The sequence below is a fragment of the Sinohyriopsis cumingii genome, chromosome 1, assembly GCF_028554795.1.
Source record: "Sinohyriopsis cumingii isolate HCF-2022 chromosome 1, ASM2855479v2, whole genome shotgun sequence".
NCBI classification, from domain to species: Eukaryota; Metazoa; Mollusca; class Bivalvia; order Unionida; family Unionidae; genus Sinohyriopsis; species Sinohyriopsis cumingii.
Genome location: NC_142961.1, coordinates 150,180,687 through 150,193,135, shown reverse-complemented (window position 1 = coordinate 150,193,135; position 12,449 = coordinate 150,180,687). Strand labels below are relative to the sequence as shown.

General features: G+C 34.8%; 1 protein-coding gene across 2 annotated transcripts in view; it reads right to left on the bottom strand.

Moving 5' to 3' along the window:
• LOC149808143 (very long chain fatty acid elongase 7-like) overlaps nucleotides 1-12,449 on the bottom strand; it is a 40,400-nt gene that overhangs the window by 9,483 nt on the left and 18,468 nt on the right. For both annotated transcript variants that reach the window (XR_016424080.1, XM_089973828.1), the window contains exons 2-4: nucleotides 9,841-10,028; nucleotides 4,005-4,088; nucleotides 3,524-3,580 (exon numbers count right to left, since the gene is read on the bottom strand). Coding sequence is in view for 1 of the 2 variants with exons in the window: in XM_089973828.1 (XP_089829954.1) it covers nucleotides 3,524-3,580; nucleotides 4,005-4,088; nucleotides 9,841-10,028 (329 nt within the window). In the remaining variant the exon portion in view is untranslated. The remainder of the gene's footprint in view (nucleotides 1-3,523; nucleotides 3,581-4,004; nucleotides 4,089-9,840; nucleotides 10,029-12,449) is intronic.

The window sequence follows — 12,449 nt, the reverse complement described above, 5'->3', positions numbered from 1 at the left end:
TTAAACAATTTTTCAGTCATATCACTACAATGTCTGCAGTGTGGCAGTTTATAGTGATGTCCAGCACTGGGGCGTCATAACAGTCACATTATCCTGGCACTTGACTGACTAGTCCTAACACTAACCTCTTAATGCTGAGCACTTAGCAAGGCGGTTGTTAGTACCATTTTTACAAGTCTTTGGTATGACTCCGTCAGGGTTTGAACCTGTGACCTACCACATCAGAGGCAGATGCTCTGTTCACTTAGGCCACCAGAGTGGTCAACAATTTTGAATTAAATAGCTTCTAAAATATACTACAATTTTTATTTTAACTTGGACTAAACAACATGAATATAATTGGACAAATAACAAAAAGCAATCTCATATGGCATTAAAAACCCAACAAAAATACAGTTATCAACTTAAAAATATGTATGTATGTAAGTTACTTCATTTATCTGAAACCTTTTAATACAACAGTACTGGACATTACTGGCACTTTATTTGTACAATTTCTATTGTAATAAACTAGATAAAATTTCATTCAGTGTTATGTATATTCAATTTGTATTGTGTACTTAACCTTTGTCCACAACTGATGGTAAGAGTTTGGGCCTACCTGACTAAAGACATTTTTAAAAACATGCTTACTTGACTTTGAGTTCAGGATCTTGGTTTTTCCATTGGAAATTATATTGTATACCGGAGTTTTGCTGTGATGTTTACATAAATTTAAGTCAAGACCTGACCTTGTGTACCCATTTTGGTATTTTCATGAGGAGAACTTGTTTAAAAATTGACAGAAAAATGACCAATATCCTGGGCATTTTGTTATGTCATAGGTCAGGTGACAGTCTGTATATAAGGGACTAGATGGGGATTTATGTTTTCCTATGTAACTATCAGCTTGTGGAATCACTTTTTGAGGTGATCAGATATAATTTGAGAGGAATTATTTAAATTTCTCATTGGAATTACAAAGTGCTCATTTACTTTCTGTACTAAAACATTAATTTAGCGTTATGGTGACTCATTCAAAGACATTCTGGATTATAGCACTGTGATACATCAAGACTACTCGTACATCAGCACATTCAGGATTATTGGAATTCTTTCTGAACCTTCTATAATTTTGGACTTGTGATAGAATATTTAGGAATTTCTGTGATTTAATTCACAATACTGTAAGACCTTTTAAATTTTCACTTTGTAACTTTAGAAAAATAAATTATTAATTGATTTAATAAATTTGTTGATCTTTGCTTCCTTCAGTTACCTAGTTTAAGACAATAGAGTTGTAACACAAAGACTTTTAAATATGAACTGTAGACATTTATTAAAGATTCAAAATGACAGAAAATACTCAGCAATAAATGAAATAATTAGTAGTTGTCTGGATTCTTGAGAATTTTTCAAAGATGCGGAGATGTGATCAATGATATAATATTGGATATTCTGGTATTTTTTTGAAGAAACGTCTTTTAGTAAAAAAACCCATCTTGGTATGATTTCCTATTTATAAGAGGCAGTGATAATAAGATTTTCAACAGGCTGTATTGGCATTCTAAGCATAATCTTTTAAATTCCAAATCAACTAAACATCATAAGAAGTCTTCTGGTGAAAACTCTTTGTCAACATTACTTGATACTCAGGATTAAAAATGATAATATTTTCAAGATGGCTGCCATTGCAACTATAATGCATGTAAGATCAGTACCATAAATATTATTTAGAACTAACTATACTTAAGAAAAACCCCAATGTTGATATGACCATCCATTCAGAATGATTAGTGACGCAGTATTTTTTCAAGATGACTGCTATGGTGAACATAGTAAGCATAAGATCAGCACCATTTTCATTTAACACCAACTAGACATCATAAGCAGTTTGTAAGTGAAAACACCAACTAGACATCATAAGCAGTTTGTAAGTGAAAACACCAACTAGACATCATAAGCAGTTTGTAAGTGAAAACACCAACTAGACATCATAAGCAGTTTGCAAGTGAAAACTCCAACTAGACTTCATAAGCAGTTTGTAAGTGAAAACACCAACTAGATATCATCAGCAGTTTGTAAGTGAAAACTCCAACTAGACCTCATAAGCAGTTTGTAAGTGAAAACCCCAACTAGACATCTTAAGCAGTTTGTAAGTGAAAACCCCAACTAGACATCATAAGCAGTTTGTAAGTGAAAACTCCAACTAGACATCATAAGCAGTTTTTAAGTGAAAACCCCAACTAGACATCATAAGCAGTTTGTAAGTGAAAACACCAACTAGACATCATAAGCAGTTTATAAGTGAAAACTCCATGTTGATATGACCACCTATTCCTGAGAAGCAGCGATAACAAGATGGCTGGTGTGGCAAAAATACTGCATGTCAAAATGGCACTGTTTTTATTTAAGACCACAAGACATTATTAGACGTCTTTCAGTACCTGCCCCCATGTTGATATGACCACCCATTATGGATGAATAGTGATTAAGGTTGCAAAATTTACCAAAATGTTCAAACAGTTTTCAATGCCTAAGACGATGCCACTTAATCGAAATAATTAGAAACTCGACTGTCCATCTATCTACCCAGTAATCTTACTGAACAGTTAACAGCTATTATAATGTACATGCTGTACCTCGCTCAACTTGCAGCTGTTTAGCTTGCTGTAATTTCTTCACCTTGTATTATGGCAAGTCAGTTTGTAAGACATGCCCTTGTTGACTACATCTAACAATTTCAGTGTAACATCCCTTGGATTGTAGTGATTTTGTTTCCTTCTGTCACATAGAAGTACAGGATTACAAGAATTGTTAATGAATTTGGATGTACTTCCTAGACATATGCATGAGATCCTGGTGTAGGATCAACAATGACCATGAAACTATGCAGTGGCTTAAAAAAACATAAAACTGTTCACCTTTTTTTCTTAAATATTAATCAAAGGTTGTATTAACAACCATGTTATTTAAAGGCAAATAATGTTGATTACAGAAATTTCTAATTAGCTTTATCAGTAAAAGAACCTGCTGTATATTTAGCGAATATAGATATATTTCAATACTTGCAATTGATAAAACAAACAGAGATATAATTCTCTGTAACCAATTCTCATTAACTGCTCTTTTCTAGCAATGCCACACTCAATGTGAAAATAATAGATACATGCTATAAATACTAAATTAACACAAGAATCCTACTAAACAATCCTTTTAACCAAAAATGTTTTAATATATACCAGTAGTTGAACTGGAAATGGCTGTTCCAGTGTCAATGTTAACCACATGCATATTCATTTACACATTACCAATTTTGTAAATGTTTATTGGCAGGAACAACACTAAGCTGCTTTCATTGCAGCCTTATTTGTAATAACATCATTTCCATCATGGTTTCTATGGCAGCCATAATGGATAGTTCATAGTGGTCATTATTTCAATGATATCTAAACGTCTGGGTTTACTAACAGTTCCGTAATATTACTCATTTCTGTGAATTCCATAATGATACATTAAAAAAAATTGTCTGTTTCATACTCACAGTGTCTGAAAGCTCTACATATTTTGAAATGAAAAACAACCAACATGCTCTCGCCATCTGAAAAGAAAATACTGCATCATTAATTACTTATTTCCCTAAATTATTCAATCTTACATGTTTTTTTACTTTCTATATCTTCAGTATTTCAATTGAAAAAATATGCAAATACATGAATTAAAAAATCTATAATCCTGAAAATGCTACAAACCTTTAAAAAAAAAGGAGCACATTAAACATGAAAAAATATGATAAGCAGCACGTATAATATAATGCTGTACAATATCAAATTGCCCTTGCTGTCTGAATTTGACTGATTTTATTATTCTAGTACTGCCATTTTAACAATACATGCTTTTGCCTAGCTAAGAATAACAGACCAATATCATAGAAAAAAACATTACATCTATTGATAGATATATGCTATAAGGGAACTTGAGATTCCAGATGGACCAAATCTAAAGAAGAAAAAACTTGTACTCACCCTGAAACCATTGGCTGAGTCAGAGTAATCTACCGGCTGACAACCAAATACAGAGTAGTCTGTCAGCCATCCAGCCATCAGTATCTTGTAAATGAAAATTGCATACATTTCAGCTAAATTATTCAATAAAAATAAGAATTATAACAAGATAACACTCATTTGGCTAATATAAGAGTTGACCATTTCATTATCAGACTTGTATATTACTTTGGAACAAACCCATGTAAACTCTCTCCCAAACTTCGTATTAGGTTGATATGACTATATTTGGTTAAGATTTACTGAATTGTTAACAATCATGCCTTAACATGTTGCTGGTATTTGCAGTGACTAGTGATGGCAATGCTTTTATCTGTAAATATTTAACAGTGTGGAAGCATTTCAAGACATTTTACATTTTCAGATTCTGCTCTACTCCACTCTTCATCTGTCTAAATTTTGTGCTAAAGGACAAAATTGAACAAACAACTTTAACTGATATGGTTGGAATCTTGATTATACATGTACTCCATGAGCAGAAGTGGGCAAACTTTCCAGTGCAAAAGCCGAATACACAAATTTACACCTTGTTGCATAGTTCATTAAGTAAAATAATTTTAGGTTTTTCTAAATAACATCATAATTAATTTTCAGTTGTTAATATGTTTTTAATATTTGAAAACTTAAACTTAAAATTCAAAAGAAGCACATTTATTTGATAGAGTAACATAAACAGAGTCAGTGCGAATGATGACTTGTTCCTAGGCCACATAAAAACCCTTGGCAGGCCGCATGAAAGCCCTTGGCGGGCCGCATGCGGCCAGCAGGCCATAGTTTGCCCACCCCTGTCCTAGAGTATGTATATTGTTGGAGATGAAGTAGTGGTTTGTAATAGATATATAAATAGTCTTTCCAATTAATTAATATCCATAGTCTTGTGCTCAGAATCAAAGTCATCCAAGAGCTTTAGCAGATACGTTTACAATGAAACTATAAATGGCTTTCACTGAAACTATAATGCACAGGAGGTTTTCAAAATTCTGCTTTGGCAATGCATTTTTTTACACTTGGTAATTAATTTGGAATTTATTTTTAGGAGAAAAACATATTAGAGCTTTTTAATTAAAAGTTTTAACTTCAAAATATAAATTTCAACTTATATGTGATTAATAATGTTTGAAATGCTATAAAATAATGAACAAAATTATGTGATAACATATAAATCACAAATGTTTCTGGCACTTTAAATTAGCAACTGTCAAACTTGGTTTCACCAAACGTACAAAACTTGCTTCCAAACATATAAGAATTTCATATCTAGTAAAATTTTTGAATTTATTCTCTTCAAATAAATATGAAAAGATACAAATTTATTTTGCATAAATAAAAATACACATTTATTTTACAAGTATGTTTCTACTGAAGAAAAATCAATCAATCAGGAAAAGTAAATGCATAAAGTAGAATAACACACACACACACACACACACACACATACATATATATATATATATAATAATAATATAATAATAATAATAATACTCATTTTTCTAGTGTTTCTTCCTTTACTATCTCTTCTTTATTGGTGTCCATGAAATGAACAATAATTTGTCAGTTTGGCTGGGTCGAGGTTACTTTAACATTTCTGTCCCTAAAGGTCATTTCTGAGCTCTACCATCATCACTTACAATATTCTGACCCCTCTTTTTTCACATTATGCTTTGCCAGGAGGCTTTCATTTGCTTTGTTGGATAAGGAGCATAATGTGTCTTGCCTAAGAACACAAAGTGGTGACCAACATGGTTTGTCCTGGGAAATGAACCTGGTATGCTTCCATAGGAATCCAGCACCACACCAGCTCTTATTACATTTTCTTCATCCACTCAAAACAGATTATAATAATATTGTCTCAATATTGTAACAATTCATCAGTTGTACATACTTAATTCAAAACATGTTACTTCATCTACTTACAGTGTTACTTGTTATATTTGTATGTTATGCTCTTTAATTCCCAAAGTGCATTATTATGCTAAGTATAAAATTTAAATGGATGCATTTTGTATTCAAATTGTATTATTTTTATGTGCTTTTAATGTTTGGGTCAGGGGAAGAACTTTTGTTGTTACCAAAACCTCTGATTTTCAATTGTCAAAATCGTGAATTACAGCCAATTTGGTACAAGATCACCTCAATATTCTGATTCGATCTCAACCAAACTCGAACTCAACAGAAATGTTTATGATGTAAAGTTGGATAAAAATCGATCGAAAACATGGCCTCCAGAATAGTAACAAGCAAATTCTGACTGTCAGACGGACATAGAGCCAAACTATAAGCTCACTGGACCTTACGGCAGGTGACCGTAAACAGAATAAAATGACACTTCTCTGTCTCTGTGAAAATATCCTTGCACTAAAAATCATTAGGATAGATAATAAAAAAATTAAAATTTCAGACAACAAAACAGAAAATGTTTTTAATGCTCGAAGTCTTTAGGTTTAATCCGCTGTCCTGTACCTCCAGCCAAAGGATGTAATAATTAAGTTTGTACAGTGACAAATTTTGAATAGTATTCAGCCATAACGTTGAATGCATTGAGCATTAAAATTGTATCACATTTAAGCCAGAAAAGACTTTGTGAAGGGTCACTTTGACCTTTCTTCTTTTCTCCCCACCCCCCCATGTCAGTGTTAAACTTGAAAGGCCAACATCTATGATTCTTTGAGACTTGACCCGGCCATCGCCGGGAAAGTAAACATCTGAGCTACCAACCATAGCCGTTTGATAGGAATCCATGTCAAATAGTCATTTTCAAAGGGAAATTGATTGCAACATAGGTCAGAGATTCTATGCTATTCAAAATCTGACAAAAGAAATAATTATCTTAGGAAAAATTTAGGAACTGCTATAAGCGATTGGTCAGAGCAAAGTAAGGCGTACGGAAGTAATGTGAATTTAAAGTGACAACCTTGGTCAAAACTCTTTAGTCCGAAATTTCCTGAGAGGAGAAGTTTGGCTCCGAGGACGTCTAAAAAGAATAGTGCTTTCCTCGTTAAACAAGAAAAGGGGACCAGGTGGCTGTCTTGTAAGAGAAGACATGTTTTACGGTACGCAAGTTTAATTTTTTACGAAATTTTCTATTTCTGATTGATTGTTTAATGTGTTTGATATATCTAGGATCCATATTATGTACCGTGTATTCAATTTTATGGAAATCTGTTGATGCTAGAGTTGTTATGCAATTTATCTCTTTAATTGTACAGTTACTAGTTCATTGATAGAACTGACGGATTGCATGCGATCCAAATTTTCATATGTGTAGTATTTCATAACGTTATATCAAATAATTTCCTTTGTCTGTTAGGACGATACTGATTATCGTGAGCTAACAATAATCGCATGTTAAATCTGATTTTGTTATGTTTAAATAAGCTTGTAGGTTAGGGATTGCTGTGAGCTAAAATTATGTGACTTTTATGCGATAGTAATCGAGCATGTGGTAGCGTAGGTAAAGAGATAAGGTAATGTCAGATACACCGCTCACTTGTTAATTTATGGTCGGTCGCTGTGAAGCGAGAGTGATGATCTATCGAATTAGGTCAGAATTTCTGCAGTATTTGGATAGCTAGTTATGCTTATGAGTAACGTAAGTGAGGAAATTTTATGTACGTATAGAAAGCGATACGTATTGAGATTTAGGGGTAATTTTGTTCTTTAAGGAAACAGCTTTCTGGGAGAGACAGGACAGTCCGAAGACGGATGTCGGAAGTCCGGAAAAAGATGACGTGTTCAGAATAAAGGACTAGGAGGTCCAGGAAGAGATGAAGCGTTCAAATAGTAAGAGTAGAGAATGGGAAGACGTGATACACGGGTCACGAGAGGAAGGTGAAGCAATTAGTCGTGTACATTGCGCACTTTTCGCCACTCGTTATTATGATGAAATAAATCCAAATTAGACACTGCTATTAAATTCTGTTGACATAACTTAGATTGAATTGGAGTTGCCGCTATTAATTATTATTGGTTTAAAAAAATTATTTTGTTGTCTAAGGGGGATTGTATTGCATTATTTCTTCCCAATAGTCTTTCCCAGTTCTCCGTTGATATTCTATCTATCCACTCCCACCGGGCTATAAAATCGAGGGAGACCATCCTCTAGATAACGCCAGCCGAATCCAATTAACCATCCTTCTTACTAAGAGGACGACGCTACAAAGTTTGAGTCTAATTCAATTTAAAGTATATATTATTATAGAAAAGAAAAAAACGACGATTCTCTGTATTTATAGGGATACGCGATTACGTCATGTGTGTGTGTGTGTGTGTGTGTGTGATTTGGATTTTTAACGTAGCTTTAACAATTTTTCAGTCATATCGCTACGATGTATGCAGTGTGAGTTTATAGTGATGCCTAGCACTGGGGCATTATGCCGCAGACATGTAGCATGATGTCCCACCCAGTCACATTATCCTGACACCAGGCCGACCAGTCCTAACATTAACCTCTTAATGCTGAGCGCCAAGCGAGGCAGCTGTCAGTACCATTTATGTAAATGTTTGGTATGACTCGGCCGGGGATCAAACCAACGACCTCCGGCATCTGAGGCGGACGCTCTAACCACTAGGCCACCGGAGCGATCTTACGTTATGGAGCAATGTGGACATTACAATGAGGTCAAATGTGTATAAAAACATATTCTATGTCTCGAGGAATTTCTTTCTTTTCAGACGAATGAAAAGATGCAAATATCAATGTTTAGCTGTAGCCGCTACTTGACGCCACTTAATTCTTTACACATTTTATTTGGCCTGACGAAACGACTATTTTTGCATTGTTAGCAATTTTGTTCATTCAAAAGTTTCCCCATTTATAGTGTGCAGTTGTCTTAAAGGATGGGGGTTGATGACAATTTAAATTTCTCTCATTCACAAGTTTAAGCAATATACCCCTAATTTCCTCATCCCAAAATAGCATTTATTCATATCGAGGGCACGAGTAAGTTCGCGAAAAAGTAAAGTGCGTTGCATAAGAAAACTGTAGATTGATGATGAACAGCAGATGTTATCAAATGGTCATATGACGATAAGTTTTAAAATAAACAATATTTGATTTTCAGCAGCACAGAATAATTTCTGAGCCAGTTTCTCTTGCATCGGGGTTTTTGCTTGTTTACAAGTTCCATGTTAACTTGTTAACTTTGATTTCATACTACAAAGAACAAAACGATGACTGGACAAAGGCAATACAGAAAACTCCATTTATTCGAGCAAAACGTATAAGGATTACAAAAAAAACCCCAAAAACTAAAAAAAAACAAAAAAAAACAAACAAACAACAGCGGTAAATTTTGCAAACTATGCACATTTAGCTATATTACACCGAAAATTTCTGATAGGCAATGTTATGTACATTCATCATCAATTATTCTGACGATAAGAAAGCAAACTCAAGAATATTATGACAAAAATTCAAACAGAAATGGAAGTCCTCTAACTAAAATGACGCAAATTTTTATTTGTATACAGTATATATTCTGCCCTCGGTCGCAGACTCTGTGTACAGGAAACAATCAGCCTCTTTTAAACTTATATGTGTCGGAAAGAAAATATGTTCTAAAGACAACTGCAACATAAATGGTCCACTTGGTCTCAGGTAAATATAAAATTTTGGAAATATTTTCTAATGAGGATGTCGAAATGTGTTTGAATTCTTATTAACTGGACATACATTCTGAATCTCCGTGCAAGTGAATGGGGTTTTCCTTCTAATGAAATCAATTCTTGCAAATGAAAAGACAGAAAGACAGACTGGCAAACAAACTGGCAATCAGAAAGACAGATAGATATACGTTACCTCTACAAAAATGTAGAAGGAAAAGAAAACCATTCCAAAGTTATAAAGAACAATAGGAATCTGAAGGTTCAGTGCTGGCTTGTTCTGCATTACCCTCGGCATAACGAGGACAAACACCAAATATAGGGCAGTTATTAAAACGGACGGAACTATGGAAGGCATTAGGGGCCAATCCCTGATGCGTGGATCTGAAAGACACAAGATATAATAATAATAATAATAATAATAATAATAATAATAACAATAATAATCTTTTCGTCGTCATAATAGTCACCTGAGCTGTCAATAGCACCCTATTCCGCTGTATCACTGTTATTGTTCTCATATTCTTGAATGTCTGCCTTCTCCTGTTCGATACCACAAAAATAACAACACTCTTACACCACAATGACCAAAAAACCCACAGTAACGTAATATCTGTTTCAACGGTTTCATCGTATTTAAAATAATCAACGCTGAAAATGTGGTCATCGGTGTTGATCATAATCGTCATTTTAATCATCTTCAGGAAAGTATTCCGTTTTAATCACAAGTAGTTTTCATGATATGACAAGAATTATTACTGTCAGTGTGTTAATATATGAATTATAAATATTGCAATCAGACCCGTTCGAGATTTTGTTAAAGATTTGTGACCAATAACAACTTTGAAATCAATCGAATCTCGAATTTCATACAGCTTCCATTCAGATAACTTTGGCTATTTACGAAACGTGGATTTAACTGTTAACAACGAGCAAACCGTTTTCCCCCCTTCGTTCGTTGACTTGGACACTCCTGCAGCCAATCCAATCGTAGAAATGGCCGATATCAAACGAACAGATTGGGTTTCAGTTTTGTTTTTGGTTCAATTTCTGGCGAACAAAATGCAAGACTTCTTTCTGTAAATTACTGCCCGGAATACATCTAAGACATATTTTTTATCTTGCTGAAATATGTGACGCTTAATAGTGTAATGAAAAAGCTCACAACATGTTGGACCATCTCACTGAATTATTCTTGGAGATCACTTTCTTAACGAATAAGAGATTTCTTGTAATACGATTTTTTTCTGAGATATTTTTATCCAAAAGATCATACCTCTCAAAAGCCCTCATAAAACTAAGTATATCTGAGTAAACCATACATGCATGTAGTACACATTAAGCATCATTACAGTCATTATTGTGTAGACAGACAGATAACCTTTAAATGTTGATGCTTTAAAGAGTTGAAATTTCTGGAGCGAATACTGTGGGGTTGGGGAGCAGACACCCCCTCCTTAACAGAAAAGTGAGCGCGAAAACAACCAAAACGTTTCCAAGGGTATTTTTTCTTTACAGGTAGATCATTAAAGGTTAGTCCTACATGTAAGACATAGCACATTTTGATTTTGTTGAGGTGCTGACGCCCACAATATAAATATCAGCGTCGGGTCTTACAGGTAGGACTAATTAAAGGTATGCCCCTGAAACATTTCAAATGCAGGAGGCTCTGGGAGATTGCTCCCCCCTCAATGACCGAACCACATATGAGATAGAAATGTTAGCTAAACGACAAGCTTAGCAGTCTATGTTGGTAAGCAGGACATACCCTGTATACTCGCTTATAAGTCGAGTCAAACTGCAAACAAAGATTCTGATATAGCATAATGCACCCGCAGGTCAGGGCCTATGTCGTTTGTTCTACTGATTTCTCCAAACAACTGCACAGACCCAGATCTGCCAGAGCCGGCAGATCTGGGTCTCTGCAGTTCGCAGTTGGACTCATCTTATAGGCCATTATATACTGTAGGAATTTGTGTTATGTGCAACTTCAGCCACGCTAGGCTAAGAGGCATTTAACGTATCTCCGTATCTCAGTCAATTCCTAAAACGTGGCAGTATCAAACGACCTCTGACAAATACCATCGCTGACAAAGGCGTGGTGCCTCAAGCGATTTATATGTGCTTCTGAAGTTGATAGGACTGAGACCGTAACTTGCCGACTGTCACTATACATCATGTACAAAATCAGTTCTTAATAGCTTCTACGATTAACTTCAAAATTAGTAAATGCAGTAAAATTAATACCAATTCACATGGGGTAAGTGTCAACATAAAATACTGACACTGATATAGTGTACTGCTATAATGAGGTAGGCTCTGTTACATCTCTGGCGACAGGTCAACTGAACCTAAACACCAATTTGTTTGTTATTCGCACGGATGCACATGTATATCCACGGAAAAATATCCCACAAAACTAAGTCAATTACCATGTATTTCATATGGGCTAGCGAAGTGCAATTAATCAGTTTGTATTGCAGTGGCGCCCGTAGAATTAAGTTTTACGGATGTTGCCCAAAACATGTTTAAAGGTGAAATCCAGGGCGGAGGTGGGGCAAGTGCCCCCCCCACACACACACACACCTGCCGGCGCCAATGTTGTATTGGTATCCAGGAACTATGACTTGTGTTCTGGACCTGTTTTATTTAATGTTCTTGGCTAGCACTGAGGTATAAGGTATTGTGGTTTGTTGGTAATTCTATACTTCACAAACGTAAAGGTCGATATACACCACACATTCTATCCAAATGATGTTTCTTTCAACAAATGTTTCATATGCTTCCTTCAAATCAGCAAAGAAA